The sequence below is a fragment of the Propithecus coquereli genome, unplaced genomic scaffold (genome assembly GCF_000956105.1).
Source record: "Propithecus coquereli isolate 6110/MARCELLA unplaced genomic scaffold, Pcoq_1.0 Scaffold560, whole genome shotgun sequence".
Lineage (NCBI taxonomy): Eukaryota > Metazoa > Chordata > Mammalia > Primates > Indriidae > Propithecus > Propithecus coquereli.
This window is the reverse complement of record NW_012151508.1, coordinates 850,743-871,500: the sequence shown is the minus strand read 5'-3', so window position 1 is coordinate 871,500 and position 20,758 is coordinate 850,743. Positions and strand designations below refer to the sequence as shown.

At 39.8% G+C, this 20,758-nt stretch overlaps 1 protein-coding gene across 1 annotated transcript in view; it reads left to right on the top strand.

Moving 5' to 3' along the window:
* ATP9B (ATPase, class II, type 9B) overlaps positions 1-20,758 on the top strand; it is a 244,986-nt gene that overhangs the window by 39,282 nt on the left and 184,946 nt on the right. Inside the window, exons 5-6 of the mRNA XM_012657822.1 lie at positions 7,000-7,108; positions 20,210-20,268. Of these exons, the coding sequence (XP_012513276.1) occupies positions 7,000-7,108; positions 20,210-20,268 (168 nt within the window). The remainder of the gene's footprint in view (positions 1-6,999; positions 7,109-20,209; positions 20,269-20,758) is intronic.

Here is a 20,758-nt window from a genome sequence, read left to right as displayed (position 1 = left end):
GATACTGTAATTCTACTGTGATCGTGTTTTAAGTGTTACAAAGAGAAGTGAAAAGCCCTTTTTTTTTTTCCATTTGAGTAATGTTTATGTTGCCTTCTGGCACACATAGGTGAATTCTCATATTCTGAATATCATACCATTAGATTTCAGAATTTATCTGCTTTTTAAAATGATTTTCTTTTGTTCCTTGGTTTGGCAGCAGCCACAGTTGATGCCTTCTCTCAGATAACAAATGGCAAATAGTATGTATGCTTGTGCCATTTATATGCATTTTAACCTTTGATTCAGCAAAGATCTTAAGTCGATGTGCACATTCTGCTCACTTTCAAATCCAGGAAGCTCAGGGTATATCGGATCTTTGATCTAGACTCACCTCAAAAATTTGTAAAAATCTTTGAAAATCCAGATATTAAATATAGATCTTTTTGTTAATCTAATAAAAATTAAAGAACCTTTAAACATATACTAAATTTAAAGAAATTCTTTTAAAGGAAGTTATTTAAAAGAATGCAGATTCTAAAATAGAAATATATATAGGTACCTCTTTTTTTAACCAAAGGAAATCTTAAGCAAGGATTTCTTCATAACCTCTTGAGTTCTTGCATTTTCTCTACCAGTTTATTTTAACCCCATTATGTCCATGGCCTATAATAGCTTGTGGTCTTTATAGACACTTTATGTTTTTGACATCTTTTCTCCGCCTACCTTCTAAGGTATCTGTAAGGTTGTTCAAAACAAGTATCAGTTAACATTTCCAGATTTCTCTTAGCCAGAAACCTGCCACAGAAGCATAATACCAGTTGGTGGTTTTATGTTTACAGTTGGTGGTTCAAAAATCTTATTTCTGTTGTCTACTAATTTTAAATACAAGTTCCTTCAAGATTTTGCCCTCTACTCTAACTAAAATTGAGATATTTTTGAAAACAGTGACAGCTTAATTAATAATCTTTTTCAGTTACTCCAGTAAATATTAATATTATTTATTAGTTTTAGCTCTGAACTAATTTCTGTTATATTTTCCCATATAATAGAAGAGTAAACTGGAAAGTGATTTCATTGCATTATCATGTCAGAATGATGGTCACCTTCATATTGTTCAGCCTTCAGAACAGTTCTTCAAAGCAAAGCTGGTGTAATTAATCATAGTAAGAAAATAGATTGTAATGCTTCTATCAGAATTAGTAAGATGTCATAGATCTGTCCTTGCAAAAAGTTTTTAGACAGAAAATCCGGCTCTGAGGGTTTTTAACACTGTATCTTCCATATGAAATGTCTTCCTGGTACTTTGTTAATACATAATTGGCAACCAGATAGCCTGTGTAGGTGAGAAATCCATCTATGAGGATTGTGATTTTTTAGTCTGATTTTAAAATCCATTCTTTTTTGTGAGTGTCTCTGCATTGGAGGTGTAGGTGAAGTATAAGAAAGAAAAGCAAAACCCGTTACTTGGAACCTTGCCATCCGGAGTCCCCACTGCTAGTGAGCTGTGTGACTTCAGTAGAGTTCTTTTATTCTCTGTGTCTGAATTTATGTCTAAATTGGAGGTACTCATTTAAGATATTTGGAAAAATATATGGTATATGATGAACCCTCAAAGGTAATTTGATAATGTACCAATGGAATTTTTTCTCTTTTTACAAAAATGCATATTATTTGGGTACTTGTTCACGTGCCTCTGGGTTACCTGGAGAAGTGAGAAAGGCTGTGGCTAGGCCGCCCGAGGGCCCATGCTGTCTCGTCTAACTTGCAGGCTCACGCACAGATGCTGCTGTTCCCAGGGTGTGACAGCGTTTTACTGTGGCCTTTCTTGTTTCTGGTTTTGGTTTTTCTAGGGAGCTAAAGCTTAAACCTCTGACCTGGTGGGTACCTAGGTAGTGGGAAGAGCCAGCTCTCCTGCAGTGAGATTTGCTTGCCCTTGTCTTCCATGAGCCACCTGCCTGTGGTGACCCAGTTGAGAACTCAGAGGATTTAAACTGTTGAGGTCGAGGCCCATCTATTGCAGACTCTGGTGGTTGAGAAGGAAGTGATGACATCGGCGTCCCTTTCCTCACATTCTCGGCTGGCCGTGGGTGCTGGAGACGGTGGTGACACCTTTTGGCGGCTGTTACTCACTCAGATAAACCTAGATTGGGAAGTGGGCTGCAAAGCAGCTTGTGCACTCTAGCACCCTTGCCTGGACAGGTTTCTGTTTCCTCCTAGAGTGTCTAACTCCTGTTTTCAGAAATTGGGACCTACCCCTCTTTATTCCGTCTTCTCTAATACTACTCCATTACAAGCGGAAACTTATTTTTACTCACTCCTTGAGTTCTTAGAAGCACTAGGAACTCACACATCTTTGTGCTTTATCACTTCTTAATGAATTCAGAGTTAACTTCTGCTGTGTCTAAGTCATAGGCTTAAAGGGGTGACAATTAGAGTCACCTTTAAATAACAGGTATGTGTGAGTTTTGTTCCCTGGGGATTAGAGGTAAAGATACACGATTCAAATAAGGCCTGAGCAATTCTGTGTTAAAAAAAATTTTCTCAGGTGATTATGATATGCTTGTCTGATTAAGAACCACTCCTTTAAAATACTGTCTGCAATATATAAATAAAATATGCTTGGTAACACTCATGCTCTTGTCTGTTAGGTGAGTCAGTCACAAATAGAACTTTAAGAGATTACCTCTCCATCATGAACATGAGTCTGTAACAGTAAATACTCTCTTACATGGCAATGGCTGTAGAGAAGTGTATTTTCTGAATTTGAAGATGCATATTTTTCATGTTATCGAAATTGAGGTGTGACTTATAAACAATGTATATTTACAGTGGTATTGTCTTTCCCACCAAGACTATTACTGAAATATTTGATGTGTCTTAAAACCAGTGACATCTTTGAATCAGGGAAATAGAGTATTTCATCATACGACTGTACTGTAAATTTTTTATTTGTGGACACTCAGGTTATTTCTAATTTTTCATATTCATACAGTGATCCTAGATTTTTTCCTTTAGGATAAGTTTCTACAAGTGAAACTGCTGGTTAAATAAGTGCACGTTTTAAGCCTTTTGATAATACCAACTTTCTTAATACTTTCTTGGAGGGTATCTGTTACTTTGGCTTTTCATATTTATTTTCTTTGTTTTTCCTTTGTTAACTCTAGTTCTAATAACATAATTTGTATTCAGGTTCTTGTGTCTAACTAATAAGTTCTCTGATAACCACTTTTATTTCATTGCTGTTTTATCATGACAAGTTATCAACTTTGGAGAAACTGGGCCTAATTCCCTATAGTACATTTTTCACTCTATTGTGGACACATTTTATCATAATGTAAAATCCCTTTTGTTCTTAAAATTTTGTACTTCACTCAACTAACTACTTCACTCAACTACCACTCTTAAGAGTAAAGGGCTGAATGCTTTTTCCTTAAGATCAGGAACAGGGACATCTGCTGCCATACCTTCTATCCACCATTGCACTGAAGGTTAATAAATAGGGCACTTAGGCGAGAAAAAGGAATTAGTGGCAACTAGATAGAAAGGAAGGAAAAATCTGTCTGCTTTATCCACAGGTGGCATGGTCTTGTATACAGGAAGCCTAAGGGATCTGCACACACAAGTACTGGAACTAAAGGATGAGTTAGCAAGATTGTAGGATACAGGATAAATATACAGAAATCATTTGTATTTGCATACACTAGCAGTGACCATCTGAAAATGAAATTAGGATAACAATTCTGTTTATAATAGCATTAGAAAAAAATACTTAGGAATAAATTTATCTAAAGTGCAAGATTACATACTGAAAACTACAAAACAGTTTTGAAAAAAATTAAAGAAGGTCTGAGTGAATGGAAGGTCATCTCCTATTCATGAGTTGAAAGACTTAGTATTGTTAAGGTGGCAGCACACTCCACACTGATCCCTGTCAGAATTCCAGCTGGGTTTTTTTTTTTGTTTTTTTTGTTTTTTTTTTAGCAGAAGGTAACAAGCTTATCCTAAAATTGATAGGAAAATGCAAGGGATGCAATAGCCAGGACATTATAGAAAAAGTAGACCAAGGTTGGAGGACTCACACTTCCCCATTTCAAAACTTAAACTGCAAACTACAGAATCAAGACAGTGTGGCATTGACATGAAGATAGGTGATACAGATCAAACTGATTTTCAGCAAGCACACCGAGACAGCTCGATGGAGAAAGAGTAGCCTTTTCAGGAAATGATGCCGGGACAGTTGGAGATCCACATGCAGAAGAAGAAAGTTAGACCTTTACCTCACGTTGTACACAAAATGTAACTTAAAGTGGGTCATAGACCTCAGTGTAAGGGCCAAAACTATGTAAGACTCCTAGAGGAAAACAAAGAGGTAAGACACCAAAAGCCCAAATGACAAGAGAAAAAATAGGTAAATTGGATTTTATTAAAATAAACTTTTTTTGCGTCAGAGGACGCCATCAAGAAAGTAAAAAGATAACTCAGAATGGGAGAAAATATTTGTAAGATCATATTTGTAAATCGCATACCTGACAAGGTGTTTGTATCCAGAACAAATAAAGAGCTCTTAAAACTCCACGGCAAAAAGACATAACAGATAAAAAGTGGGTGAAGGATCAAAATATTTAGACAAAGAAGATACACAGATGGCCAATAAGCACATGAAAAGTTGCTTAGTATCATTAGTTGTTAGGGGAATGAAAATTAAAACTGGAGGACACTACTTCACACCTGTTGGAATGGCTGTAGTCAAAAGGGCAGGTGGTTACAGGCGTCGGTGAGGATGAGGAGCAGTTGGAGCCCTCATTCCTTGCCGATGGGGTTGTAAAGTGGAACAACCTCTTTGGAGAACAGTTTGGCAGTTCCTCAATACACTAAACATAGAGTTGCCATATCACCCAGGACAGGCCAGTCCACAGAGACTGAAAGTAGAATAGTTGTTGCCAAGGGCTGGGAGAAGGAGGGAAGGGGAGCTGACTGCTAACGGGTACAGGGTTTCTTTTTGGGAGTTGAAGAAAATATTATAAAATTAGATCGTTGGTGGTGGTTTCACAGCTCTGTGAATGTACTAAAAACAATGAATTGTAGACTTGAAAATCATTAATTTTATGGCATATGAGTTATGTAGCAACAAAGCCATTATTGAAAAAAATGAATGCAGTATGTGCTAAAGCTATGGCCCCACCCCCCACCTGTTAGGAACTCCCCCCCTCCCAGCAAAGGACCTAGGTGAGGGTCTTACTCTGCCATCAGCAGTTGTCTTCTGTGGGGACTGTAGCAAATCCGTGGCACAGGCGGTACCACACCTGCCATCTTTGTGGAGTGGGGCACGTTGCCAATTTGTCACAATTTCTTTCTCGGTGAGTCCAAGAGTTGGCTTTAGGATGCTTCTCGAGACAGTGTTTCCGACAACCTCGAAGGTCAGGTGAGAGACATCATGGTGTTTGGGAGGTTGCCAGCAGGTCCTGGGTGTTGTAGGGTACAGCAGTGGTGAGTGGGAGGCAAGGCTAGAGATCTGTCCATTCTTAGGGCGGGGGGCTTGAGGGGAGCGTCGTATTTCAGTGAAAGGAGCATAAGTGATGGGGAGCTGCCGAAGGTTCCCCCCTGCCCCCGAGGATGATTTTGAGGGCGGTGAGGCTGGGGTTGGTGGCCCAGCGTGGTGGTGGAGGGTGACCTGGAGAGGCGTGGAAGCTCCGTGAGCAGCTGGAGAGCAGCATTATTAATAGCGACGGCAGTGGATGCCTGGAGGATCCCTCAGGTGACATGTGCAGAAGGACAGCCAGGGCGTGTGGCGTCCGGGACGCCCAGGGGTGGAGAGTCGGGAAGGAAGGAGGGGCTGGTGAGCAGTGGCCATGCACAGAGGGTGGCCCACCTTACTTGAGAGTGGTTTCACTGGAGCTGTGAAGGACGCAGGGGAGGGGACTGGGTGCGCTCAAGGAGGCGCAGCACTGGCTGGAGAGTGACCTGGAGACGCTCATGGTGAGGGAGAGCGAGGACTGCCGAGGAGAGACGCCGCAGGGCCGAGCACAGGCTGTGGGGCTGACGTTGAGTGGGAGGCTCGAGGGGCACACGTCTGAACCATGCCATGTTAAGGGCTTTTAAAATAGCGTGTTTGGGGAAAATCCTGTTTCAGTAAATACAAGAAACATATTCTCCAACAGCACACTTCATTTAGCCTACTGGTTATACAGAAGGAAGAAAGCTGGAATAAAAACGATTATTGTCCTTTCAGTGGAAATTCATCCAGTGTTCTGTTATTTACAGTGTAGACCGGAGCGAGGTCTTCAGCAGGGAGCCTGTCGAAGAGGTTTTTTCATTTAATCGTGGGGAGAGGGATGGAAGAATGTTTCTGCAACGTGTCGGAAAATACCTATGCAGCCCATTGAAAAGGTGGACACCAGCACATGGCAGTGGTGTGACAGGTTGCACAGTAGATTACAAGTATACAAAAGTTTACTTAGTATCAAATTAATCTGTTCAGAACTTTATTTAAAAAGTGAGGTGAAGACACTAGCTGAGCTCCTCCGCGCAATTCATCTTAACGCACCATGTAGGAAAGTCAGTCTGTACGGGTGTCGCATCTGGGAGTTGTTTTGTGTTCCTGCATAGCTTTTCTTCTGTCAGAAAAACTCAAATGCAGAAATTAAGTGTAAGATTTTTATGTAAGTCATCGTTAATTTACTATTTGAATGCCTAAGTGTTCTAAATATAATTCATGGGTTTGTTGAAAATTGTTAATTTCTTTTTTTGGGTTACTAAGTATTTTCTGAGGTTTAGCTTGAAGTTCTTATTATGACGTGAATTTAACAATTTTTTCTTGGGTATACTAAGAGTTGTAAATCTTTTACATTGAATTATATTCCTTTTGTAACATTTCATTGTTACCTTTTATCTTTGTTTTCACTATGTTTTAGAGAGTAATATAAATCGAAGGAAAAAAGTAAAACTGAATAATAAAGAAACTTTTCGTACTGTTTTGTTAAAATTTAGTTTTCTAAAATTCCTTATTTTGTTTTATAGGGATTTGTCTTGGCTGTTATTATCATGCGGGAAGCAGTTGATGAATATCGGCGTTTTCAGCGAGACAAGGAAGTAAATGCACAACTATATAGCAAGCTCACAGTAAGAGGTCAGCAAGACACTTCTAATCCTGTTTAGCATTTGCTTAATGGGACCATCATTTTAGAGTTAGCATTACACATGAAAGAAAACATGTCTTAATTCTGTTATCGACAGTAGTATTATGTGATTGTATGTTGTATCTAATTAATTTTCTTATATAATGCATACAATTTCAGGGTAGATTTTTATTCATTTTGTTCATTCTCTAGATACTCGATATGTCTATTTTTATATACATGTATACACGCAAACACACATGCATATACATAGATAATTGTATAATGTGTTCTATTATAGTACTGAGACTATGAAACCCAACTGGTATATGTACATTTTCTGTGAAGCATAGTATCACTTTATCTAAAATCCGTCTTCACGTTATATTTTAAACACACTTGTAAACATCAGCTGTCTATACCGTGGCGTTAAACTGTACTTCAGTAAAAAGGCCTCTGAGCACAAGCAATAGCTGTCGTGATCCAGTCTGGTAACTGATGAATGCACCTTTCCTTGACCTTCGTTCCAGGCTTAACCTTTGCTTAATTTATGTTCTTAAAAAGCTTGTTCATACGACTTTCTGGTCCGTACTGTGGAAAAGCAGCAACGTATTGGGAAGAGAAGGGGGAGACCGTTGCAAACAGGCATGTGACAGTTAAAAAGTGACTGAGATCTCGGCAGTGAGGGAGATGCTGAAAGACTAAATGGTTGTTCGTGATAATCCCAGCATCTGTTTGCAAATGAAATGTAGAGCGGATTTTGTATTTTTGTGTGTAAGTGGACATGTACAATGATTACTTGATATAATCCCTTCAAAAATTATTTTTAACAGCTTATTGGGCTGTATTTCGCAAAACATAAAATTCATCCCCCTAAAGCATACAATTCAGCGTTTTTGATATTTCATGCAATTGTTAAGCATCACCATCATCTAAACTTAGAACATTTTTAACATTCCCAGAAGAAACTGTGATTCCCTGACCCCAGGCCCAGGCCACCACTGGTTTACTCTCTGTCTCTGGTTTTGCCTACCCTGGACATGCTGTTTGAATGGCGGCATGCAGTAGGTGGTCTTTTGTCACCAGCTGCTTTCACTTGGCATGTTTTCACAGTTCATCCTGTAGTAGCATTTGTCAGTACTTTATTTTCTTTTTGCTGCCAAATTATATTCCTCTGCATGGTATGGCACATTTTGTTTATCCATTCCTGGGTGTTTGCGTTGTTTCTACTTTGTGATTGTTGTGAATGATGGTGCTTTGAACGTTCGTGTACCAGCTTTTGCATGAACATTGTTTTTTTTCCCTCTTGGATATATACCTAGGAGTGAGTTTGCTGGATAATATGGTAACTCTATGGTTAGCATTTTGAAGAACTGCTAACCTGTTTTCCTAGCTGGCCACACCATTTTACATTCCTGCCAGCAATGTATGAGGGTTCGAGTGTCCATGTCCTCACTCGTGCTTGTAGACTTATTACTTACTGTCTGCCCTTTTTTCCTCTTTCTCCTCTCCTCTCCTCCCTCCTTCCTCTTTTCAGAGTCAGGCTCTCCCTCTTTCACCCAGGGTGGAGTGCAGTGGTGCAGTCGTAACTCACTGTAACCTGTAACCTCTCACTGTCACCTCGAATTCCTGGGCTCAAGTGATCCTCACTCCTTTGCCTCCTGAGTTGCTGGAACTACAGGTGTGCGCCACCACACTCGGCTAATTTTAAAATTTTTTTAGAGATGGTAGTCTTGCTATGTTGCCCAGGCTGATCTTAAACTCCTGGCCTGAAGTCATCCTCCCATCTTGGCCTCCCGAAGTCCTGGGATTATAGGTGCGAGCCACCATGCCAGGCCCTAACTGCCCTTTTGGTCATAGCCACTACTTTTTGATTATAGTGGGTGTGAAGTAGTGTCTCATTGTGGTTTTGGGTTGCGTTTTCCTAGTGAGTGATCATGTTGAGCGTCTTTTTATATGCTTGCTAGAATTTGTGTATCTTCTCTGGGTAAATGTCTGTGCAGATCCTTTGCCCACTTTTTACCTGGGTTATTTGTCTTTTAGTTGTTGAGCTATAAGAGCTCTATGGAAAGCCTGGATTCAAGCCCCATGTCAGATACATTCTGTGGGTTATATTTGCACTTGCTCGATGGTGCCCTCTGATGCGTAAACGTTTTTAATTTTATCTATTTTTTTTCTTTTGTTGCTTGTGCTTTTGGAATATTTTGCATGTGGTGAGAGTTATGGGTCCATATTCTTTTGCATGAATATCGAGTTGTCTTGGTGCCATTTATTGAAAACACTTTTTTCCGTTGAGTTTAAAAATTAATCATTAAAAATTTTTGCATAAAATGGTGGTATGGTGGAGTCATGGGAAAAAAAGGCAAGCCTTAGTTTAGGGACAAAGAACCGCCAAGTGGCCAGGTAAATGAGGTGTAACTTTGAGCTGTTTTTTTTAAGGACATAGTATAGATTGTAGCTTATTTTAAATACTGTTTTGACTGTGGTGCTTGGGCCGAGCAGAGCTTTGCTTCCGGCATCCTGCTCATGCTGTTCAGAAACGGGCAGAGTGGTGGTGGCAGGGAGGCGGCAGAGTGGGCAGCTCCTTCCACGGAGACCTTGAAAAATCAGGCAGAAGCCATCAGGACTAACTTCTTCAGAACTCTGGAAACAGTCAAAGATTTATTGCACCAAAGAAACCGCTGAATTGTTCGCCTGACTTGGGCTCACTCAGAGCAGAGTGTGGAACAGCAGCGGCATTTCCCAGACCTTCACGAGACTGAGGGGCGACTGCGGCAGCCTGGGGACAGGAGCGTGGGAATGCCAGGCAGAGAAAGCTGGGGAGAGGGTTTCTTTGGGAAATTTGGGCATTCAGAAGCACCTGTGTTCATGGGGAATTTGGAAAGCCACGTGTGAGCTGAGGACTGGAGGACTGCTCGGAAGAGACTGGGGAAGGTCTTCCACCTGCACAGAGCGAGGAGGAAGTGCAGACTGGCGGAGCTGCCGGCGTCCTGGCTGCAACCTGAAGGATGCTGTGGCGCAGAGCCAGGCTGCAGAGCCTGGGGGAGGTTTTGTTTTCTTCTTCTCTATTTTTTTTTTTTTTAGCTCTTCACATTCAAGGAAATCTTTGTTAAAACACTGGCTGAATATGAGCTAATGGAAGAGAGACTTCTGAGAGCACACATGGCAGAGAATACCCACTTTGCAAAAATTGTTCAGAAAAGTCACTAAACAAATATAGCCGTAGCGTATAACAAGCAACAAAACCAACCCAGAAGAGGGAGAAATATCTGGTTTCCAGAATTATCTGATTGTCCAGTTTTCCACAAAATATTACAAAACATGCAAAGAAACAAAGTTTGGCCTATTCTCAGAAGAAATTAATAGAATTTCTATTAATAGATGTCTCTGAGGAAGTCCAGATGTCGGACTTACTAGGCAAGGCATTTAAATCAGCTGTCTTAAATATGCTCAAGGAGCTGAAGGAAACCGTGAGAAATTGCTAAAAGGTATCGGGAGAACGATGTATGAACAAGTAGAGTGTCAGTAAAGGTATAGAAATTATGTAAAGGAAGCAAATTCTGGAGTTGAAAAGTGTAGTAAGTGAATAGGTAAACTCACTAGAGGGGTCTAATAGCATATATGAGCAGGCTGAAGAAAGAATCAACAAGCTTAAGCCTAGGTCAGTTGAAATTATCCAGTTTGAGGAGGAGAAAGAATGAAGAAAAATTAATAACATCAAATGTACCAAATACCTGTGATGGAAATCCTGAAAGGAGAGGAGAGAAAAGGCAGAGAGAATATTTGAAGGAATAATGGCCAGAAACTTCCTAAATTTGATAAAAGACATGAATCTATACATTCAGGAAGTTCAGTGAACCCCAAGAAGGATAAGCACGCAGAGATCCGTACTGAGACACGCAACCAAACCGTTGAAACCCAAAGACCAAGAGCACATCCTGAAGGCAGCAGGAGAGAAGCGACTGGCCACACGCGGTGGAGCCTCAGCGGGGCTTCATCAGAAGCCATGGAGGTCTGAGGGGATTGGGGACATTTTAAAACTGGTGGCAAAAAAGTCTGTCAGCCAGTAATCCTATATCCAGTAAAACTATCATTCAAATTAAGACAGTCCCAGATAAACAAAAGCATCTTAGCAGCATTATCAAGAAGTGAAAAGGTGAATAGAATGGGAGAAAATATTTGTAAATTGTATGTCTAATAAGGGTCCATATCCAGAATATGTAAAGAACTTTTACAATTCAATAACAGAACGATAACCGAGTTAAAACATAGGCAGAGGATCTGAATAGACATTTCTCCAAAGAAGACACACAAATGGCCTGCAAGCATGTGGAAGGAACAATGCTCTGTCAGTGTCATTAGTCCATGAGGAAGCACAGATCAGAACCATGGTGAGACACTGCTTTACACCGCACGGTTGCCTGGCGTTTAAAGAGACGTGGCAGGTGTAGGAGAGGATCTGGAGAAATCAGAATCCTTGTGCATTCCTTGTGGGAATGTAAAATGGATCAGCAGATGTGGAAAACATTGTAGTTTTTCAAAAAGTTAAATGTAGAATTTAAAGCAGGGACTCAAGCAATGTGTACCCATGTTCATTATAGCACTCCCTGTTCACAATTGCCAGAAGTGGGTAACAGCCAAAATGTGCGTCAGTGGACGAATGAATGGATAAATGAGTGGGTAGCAAGTCCCCGCAACGGGGTGTCATTCAACCCTCAAAGTCATTAGAGGGTTGACAGGGGTACAGCATGGATGAGCCTGCAGAACTTCACGCTCTGTGAAGGAAGCCGGGTGCAAAGGTTACGTATCGTATGACTTTTTGTGTGAAATATCCAGAATAGGTCAGTCAGTCGGCAGATGGGTGGCTGGGGCCTGGTGGGGGAAGAAGATGGGGAGAACCCGCTTGTCCGCAGGGCTTGGTTTGTGATGATGAAGGTGCTTTGAACTTGGCATTGCGAATGTAGTAAATGCCACTAAATTGTTGACTTTAAAATGGCTAATTTTATATTATGCTGGTTTCACCTAAAAATGAAATAAAACGTTGAGGGGATAGTACTTTTGTTGTGTCTTTTGTGTTTGTATGATACTTGACTCGAAGAACTTGAAAAATAATTTTCAGTCAGTTTATTTTAAATATAAATGGAAATGTATCCTTTTTTAAAAAAACAGCCGTCATTGCTGGTGATGTAAGAAGTGGAGATTTTATTGTCGATGATGGTCATTGTAGCCACTTTGACTTCTTGTGTGTCACGTAACATTCATGATACTCATTGTCACAGCTGCGGTCATCCGGGGTAGAGGTGGCATTGTCTCCAAGTTACAGGCTGGAAGCGTACCCAGGACGAATGCTGAGTCACTTGCCCTAAGTCACGTGGTTTTTGGTAGAGCGGATGCTTCGGCCCAGATCCGTCTGACTTCTCATCCGGTGTTGTTCTGGCTGTGGCATATTGCTTCATGGCTTGCTTCTAGCCCACTAGATAATCATAATCACGTATTTACAAAGCACCTACTATGTGCTAAGCACTGTGATGGCCTCATGAGATTGAAACATGACTTAGTTCTGAACTTTGGTTTTTATTTATTTTTTTTAATTTTTATTTATTTTTGTTTGAGACAGGGTCTTGCTCTGCCATCCAGGCTGGAGTGAGTGGTGCAATCACAGCTCACTGTAACCTCGAACTCCTGGGCATGCCCAGCTAATGAACTTTGCATTTTAAGAGTCCATGTAGTGTTCTAGGCAGATAGGATAAATTTAGAGCGTTCTGGTTTGTTTTTGTTTTCTGTAGCTACCTATTTATGAATGGAACTTGAATTCTGTGCTATGATTCCTTTATACAGCTTATGATGGTTGTTTTTTTAATATGTCTTAGCTGTTTCTTAGACTAGTTCTGGCATTTTGTTTAATGTATTTTCAAGTATGCAGACACACGAGTGAGACAGAAGTCTGTTGTCTTTGAACCTTACTTCGTGTGTGTGTGAATGTGAGAGAGAGAGCATTTACATATTTACATGTTTCCTGTGTTTCAGTTTACTTGCCAAAAGGGAATTTTACCTATATAGAGTACAAAAAGAGATGATCTTTATTCCTGTGTACTTTAGCATCTTTGATTCATATTTATCAGCACCTTTTATTGTTGTACACTTTATACCTTGTTAAAATTCTTTTTCTTTAATTTTACTTTTTAAGAGATAGGGTCTTGCTCTGTCCCCCAGGCTGGAGTGCAGTGTCATAATCCTAGCTCACTGCAACTTCGAACTCCTGGGCTCAAGCAATCCTCCTGCTCAGGCTCCCAAGTAGCTGGGACTACTAGCACGTGTCACCGCGCCTGACTTTTTTTTTTTTCGGTAGAGATGGGTCTTGAATTCCCGGCCTACAGCGATCCCCCAGCCCGGAGGGGTGTGGTTCAGTGGTAGAACTTTCCCCTGCCCAAGTGCTGGGATTACAGGCTTGAGCCACTGTGCCCTGCTGCCTTGTTAAAATTCTTAGCCTTTTATTTACGTTTAAAAATACTTGTCTCAATGAAATTTTGTCATATTTTAGTCAAATTTACTCTATTTTTGAGTATTAATTATTCCTTGAAAAAGCAAGTCAGAAGGCTTTTGAATCCTATTGTGCCTATGTCATATATTCTTCCAGAGGGAATCATGAAATGTGATGGGTTTTATGGGTCGTGGTGTTTTCTATTTGGCAAAAAGGATTTCCCTTTGTGACAGTCATATCTTAAGATAGTTTTTTTCCCTAATGCTATACTCAAGTTTTATTTGAATTTTTTTCATCAAAAATTGCTTAGGAGCTGATACACTTGAAGTAATTAGAGTCGATTGCTGCAGTCCAGTAGTCAGACAAACACTGATGACTTTGCTTGTTTTGTTTATGTCGTGTCATCTCTTGTTCATCCATTTTTGTGACAGTTTAGATAAGATAGGGCAATGGATATTTAGAAATCGTTTATGTATATTTTATTTTATATAGTCAGAGTGGTTCTTCTATAAGCATACTCAGCTTTTCACATTTTCATCCCGTATGGTGCGTTTTCTTAAAGTGTATACAGTCATCTTTATTATCTGTGGTCTGAGATCTGAGCAGCATTTGAAAAGAATCCATCCCGATATTTCATTAGGAGGATTCAGTATACATTATTGTATTTCTGCTATATAATAATATTTCACAAACACTTTGCATTTATTGCCTCATTTTTTTTAGTTCCCTGTGGCTGGACCAAGGTAGATAGATACATAGTCAGGACTGCACATCTGTACTGAGGAGTGGATATGTGTACCAGGTGTGGATGTGTATACTCAGGAGTGGACGTGTATACTCAGAAGTAGAGGTGTACGCTCAAGTGAATGTACACACACACACGTACATGTATTCAAGTGGATGTGTAAACTCAGTACCAATATTTCTTCTCAGGTCACCCTTGGAGGATCTGTATGGATTCATTTCTTCAGGATACTCACATATTTGACTTTTTAGAAAAATTTTATTGTTTGGAGATTAGGGCCTAGAACGTATGAAATATACCTTCACAAATACTGATTGGCAACACAGTGTATCTTCTTGTAACAGATAAGAAGTTAAGAAATAGAAAAAAATTTACTTTAAGCCAGATTATCTCTTTAGAAACTATAGAAATTTTAAAACTATAAGAAGTTCATTCTTCATCTCCCATGCCTTTCACAGAAAACGTGGAGAAGAGTTTCAGTGATGGAAACTTTCTATCAAGTTTATCAATAATAATTACCATGTGATGCTTATTAATAAGCATACCATTGTATATATCTAAATACCATTTATATCAACTTATGTAAAAAAATTTTTTCCACCAAAATGTTGTTCAATTTTAATCTCCTACTTTATATTTTATGATGATATTGTGTCTCTCTCTCTCTCTCTCTCTCTCTCTCTCTTTTTTTTTTTTCCTTAGATAGGGTCTTACTCTGTCACCCACGCTGTATTGCAGTGGTGTGATCATAGCTCACTGCAGCCTTAGACTTCTGTGCTCAAGCAATCCTCCTGCCTCAGGCTCCCAACTAGCTGGGACTACAAGAGCACACCACCACAACCAGCTAATTTTTAAAGTTTTTTTTTTTGTAGAGATGGGGGTCTTGCTGTATTGCCCAGGCTGGTCTTGAACTCCTGCCCTCAAACAATCCTCCCGCATTGGCCTCCTGAAGTGTTGGGATTACAGGCATGCACCGGGCCGATATTGTCTCTTTGAAAGTTTAGTCTATTAAAAATGAATTAAAATATTAAAATTCGCCTTTTGTGTGATATGGTCATGTTATGGTTTTTTTGGATATGGTGGTTCTGTATGTAATTTTTATAAATAGAATATCCTTCATTTCTTACTATATAACATTAAACTGTAGAAGATAAAAATAGAATTCTTAGTTTTATTCTTCTTTGTTTATTTGAATGATACTGGGGGATTTTTTCATGGTTTGTAAACATGGTTGTTACTCTTTTCCTTAGATGTACACATGTTTTGTGTGTGTGTGTGTGTACTTGCTTTTTGAAAGATGTTCATGCTGTTGTAGTACACGTTTTTACTTAACACTGTGAACATTTCCGTGGCATTAGTCTGTAACGTCTTGTGTGTGGTTGTATGAAACTGCATCGTATGAACGTGTCACCGTTCAGTCTTCCTCAGTCGGACCCTGTGGCTCTGCAGGAGAGGTGGCTGAGCACCCTCATGTCCCCCGCTCTTCAGTGGAAGTGGACTGCAGCCTTACTCTGCTTCTCCCTCATCCTAACTGAGGACTCTGGGGTCCTCTCTTCCTGGCCCTCGTCCAGCCCACTCCTTGCTTTGCTGACAGAGCTTTCCCAGCAGCTGTGCAGTCCCTGGACCTGGCTCCAGTTTCCGCTCCAGCCGGCTCTTCTCTTGCCCAGAGTGAGAAACAGCCTCCTCGCTGCTGACCACTCCATCTTTCCTGTGCTGTAGTCACAGAAGTTCTTTCCAAAAGCAATCCGATTGCCATTTCATGGCTTCAGACCCTTTGGTTTCTTTTGATGGCCCTTATGACGAAGCCTTAAATCCCGTGTGACTCAGTTCCCTGTGGTCCGGCGCTGGCCCTCTTCTCCAGCTTCTCTTCTGGCTTCCAGAGTGCAGTCACACGAATTTTTCTTCATTTCCTTGATATGCCGTGCTTTCTCCCCATGAGGGACTTTTCAAGCGTAGTCGCTGTATCTGGTGTGTTCTTGTCCTGCCCTGCACTCAGAACTTCAGGTTTTATAAAAAGATTACTTTCTCAGAGAGGTCTTCCTTAGTTTCCCCAGATGTTGCTCGTGCTGCAGCCCCCTTGTGTGTCCCAAAGCACCCTGACCTTCCCTCTGGGGATTACCTTTAATTCTTCTTCTCTCAGCTTTGTGAGAATGGGGTCCTCGTTTCTCCAGGAATGAGCAGAGTGATTGGCACATGGTAATAAGCACTCAGTAAATTGGGTGCTTAAATAAATGAAGAATTTCCAGGCTGTATATAAAGTTCTAAGCCTGGTCTGGGTGATCAAATAGCTGTTTCATAGGGTTGCACCCATTTGCATTTGCAGTGTGCCCACAATATTCTTCTCCTAACATCCCTGCCCACTTGCCCAAATATAAAAGATTGTTTTTTAATCTACTAGTTCGGTGAAAAAATGCTATTGCATTCTGTTTTCTTGCTACTTCAAAAAATTATTGTTCATTTGTGACCTTTTATAAGTTGTTTACTCAGTACCTTTTGTTTCTTTATCTATTTTAACCTTATTATAATTTTTCTACTAAAAGGAATTTGCCTTTGTCACATGTGGCAGATATTATTAGCTTGTTTGACTTGTTTTTCTTATGTGTAGAGAAATCTATAATTTTTATGTAATTCAAATCTTTTGTGTTTTTACTTTAATCTTAGAAGCTTTATTCAATCCCAGTATAAACATTTTATTTTCATAACGATATTTCTGTGTTTTGAGTTTTTATATTAGGTTATTAAATATAAAATGTCTGATTTTGAATCAAAAGTTTATTATATCTCAAACAAGCAGTACAATTAATCTAAGTATCTAATTTGACACAGTTTTGCTATCTTAACGGTAGCTCGTTTATGCCAGCAGCACAGAAGCCTGGAGAGCGAGTGGCGATGAAATCATGAAAGATGTTTTCCACAGCTTGTTGAGAATTGAATGTTTTTCCTTTCAGGAAGTGAATCAAAGCCTGGAAGAAGTGGTAGTCAGTTGGCGCAAGGTCTGGTGAACACAGTGGGTGACAGTTTCCAAGTCCAGCTTCTCTAGTTTGAGCAGCATTGTTTTTTGTGACATGTTGTCTTGCAAGAGGATTGGCCTGTCTCTGTTGACCAGTTGCAAGCATCCTCATCATTTTGTCCAGTTGGTTGCAGTGGACATCCGCTGTAACTGATTGACCAAGTTTCGTGAAGCTGTAGTGGATGATACCAGCGCTGGACCACCAAACAGACACCAGTAGCTTTTTGGGATGAATATTCGGTTTTGGACTGTGTTTCGGCACTTCATCTCTATCCAGCCATTGTGCCAGATACTTGTGATTGTTAAAAAGAATCAATCCATTTTTCATCGCACGTAACAATACGGTGTAGAAATGGTTTGTCTTTATGTCGTGACAGCAAGCTTCGAGACGATTTCTCTTCTGACCTTCTCGTCACCCACGTGGCCAAGCAGGTCCATGTAGCATGCTGGGTTTGTGCACGTGTGCAGGCCTCTGAGAGGGAGACTGCATTTTTGTATGTCTTCTGATTTGAGTGATTGAGAGTCTTAGATGCTGTTGATTATTACCACTCATATTAATAGTATTTTGTGTGTTAACCTTTGGTAGAAATTTAGGAAGGATATCTAACTACAGAAAACAAAGGTTAGAAATTTCCATTATACAAACAGAGGACCTAACCAAGACTTTGTGCCCTTGCTCTAGTAACACTATATACTTTTCATTTGTATCTGGTAGTTGATAAAATATTTAACATATGAGATACTTATTAGATTTTTCAAACCATTGTAGTTTCCTGAAAATTCTTTATTTTGTGGATGCAGTGAATTACTGTTAATACTGATTTCAGTGTTTAGTTCTGCATGTTGCTTTAGGCAAAAGATGTGTGCATTGGTGGGCTGTAAAGTCTGTATGGATAGCTACTTCTCGCAGCTTCTGGACTCTCTACTGGCAATTACACAGATGTTAAAGACTATTTTAGTTAGATAATTTTAGAGGGGAAGTGGTTGGCTAAGTATAATTTAGTGAATAACATTCAATATTTTATTATTTCAATATTCTTTCTAAAGCTGTCTAATTCATTTTTTACTGATAGAATTAAGAAAAAGAATTGGTTTTGTATAACCTGAGTATCTTAAATTATTTTAGTTATTGCTAACAGATTAAGAGCAAAAATTTGGTACTTTCTGCAAGATGCTCTATAATCATTTCCCCAGACTTTAGTATTTCTTTTTTTCTTATTTCCTAGACTGTAATTTATACAGTTCTTTCGTTGATATATTTTATTTCACTCTGCCTTCCTTAATCTCACTAGAACATAAGTTCTATGCAGGTGGGCTTTGTCAGTTCTGCTCACACTTTCATCCCCAGCACGTATGAGGGCAGAAGAGCCATGTGCTCAGAGTCAGTCCTGCCTCCCAGGACCTCCTTGGCTTCCTCCACAGTGGTCAAGGAGCAGCCCTGAGCACAGGGTCGATTAGGCTGGGCCCTGCTCTCCCTTCACCCGGTTCAGGTAGAATCCAACGATGCAGATCACCACGTGCCTCCCCAGACAGGTCAGTCTCAGCCTTAGCACACTCCGGCCCTGTGCGCATCAGGACTACCTTACGGTGGCTTGTGTGTGCGCGCGTGCATGTGCGTGTGCATGTGCTGCAGGCTTCAGGTCATCCTTCAGACTCTGCGTGTTCGTCCCCACGAGATGTCGTATGTCTTTATTGTCACCCTTGCCCTTGTTCATTGCGCCTCCAGATTCAGATTCCTTCATCACCTAAACCCGTTCTCTCTGAAAGTGCCCTCTTGCTTTCGTGGAAATGTGGCTCTTTTCTGAGCGTCCTGTGTCCTCCACAGACTGTTTGGTTTCAGTTTTTGCTCCTGTGGCTTAGGTGCCTCTTAGCCTGCAGTCAGCCCCTCCCTGTCTGTCCACCCCTGGACCCGACCCACGGTCAGGGCCCCCCCTGTCTGTCCAGCTCATTGCCTTTCACAAAAAACTAAGAGTTGGTGTAGTGACTGGTAATGTTTGCTTTTGAGAAGTAGTGTGAACTCACCTGTGGCCTGTTAGCCGTCAGAAGAAACTGTAAAAGGGGTGGACATTATCCTGTGTTAGAGCAATAGTCACAGAGGCTGTGGCCAGTCCTGAGGGGGGAGGGGCAGAGACGAGGGAGCAGGTGAATTTGCCCACGTTTTGTCACCTCCTGAGGATGTCTCAGATTATGTAACATTCACCTACTCTGCATCATATTTGTTACATTAATATTTTGTAGATATTTAAGTATATTATATATGAAACTCCACAGACCACCATTCCACATTAGATATTATATAGATAATTTAATATTTCCTCATGTGGAAGAATCATTTTTAGCAGTAAAGCTTTAGATATCAGTTTTCAGTCCTGTCCTGTGTTGATAAAGCTACTAGTAGAGGGTGATTTTATATATCATTTGCTTTATTTCTTTTTTCTGTCAGTTATATGCTAATTAATGGCATCCATGATAATTAATTTAAGGATTTTTATATCTCCGTGTTATTATTAAATAAGTCTCAATCCTGGAATTATTTAGTAATATTTCTGATCATTGGTAACCTGAGAACTGAAACAATGACAAAGTATGGGAAGAACATTCTCACTGGAATCTCTTAAATTACCATGAAGAAATTCTTGATTTGTTTTTTTACTGGGGAGTAGTTAATTATTTGTGCTTGGAAGTTTACTAAGAAGTTAATTGTTGGTGACTGTCTATCTGGAATTTATTTTGGAAGTATAAGCATAGAGAAATTTCTGAAGTATTTTTTTTTCCTCCTAAAGTTATTTCTGAAGTAATTATTTTCCAGTTGAAAGTTGAACTCCTGCTGTGCCGTTGTTTCCTTAAGTTGATTATACTTCTTCTTTTTTTTTAAGGTCAAGTACAAGTTAAGAGTTCAGACATTCAAGTTGGAGACCTCATCATAGTGGAAAAGGTTGATGCATTTTTAATTTTTGATATATTTGAGAACTATATATAACAGTTATTAACATTTAGCCTGACTGCAAGTAACTTTTGAATTTGAAGGAAATTGTTTGAGACACATATTTTAAATCCTAACATCCCTGTGTAAGATTTGATGTATGTACAGTTTATATTTTTGAAGATAGATTATAGGTTACTGGAAGTGTTTTCCATGTCATGCTAGGAGTATGGAAAAGCCTCATTTTATGCTAAATATTTTCATTAAATATTTTACCTTCTTCCTGATTTGGTAAGTCTATATAAGAATTTAAGTGAGGGAGTGATGTGAATTCCCTTTTTTGTTTGTTAATTCTTGTTAATTTGTTCAGGGTTTTTACTCGTTTATTTATCTTTAAATTTATGGTCCGACACAACGCAGGTTCTCGAATACTGAATAAATGAATCCTGTTATCAGTCATTAATCATGAAGTTTACTTCCTTATGTGTATGTTTTAAAAATT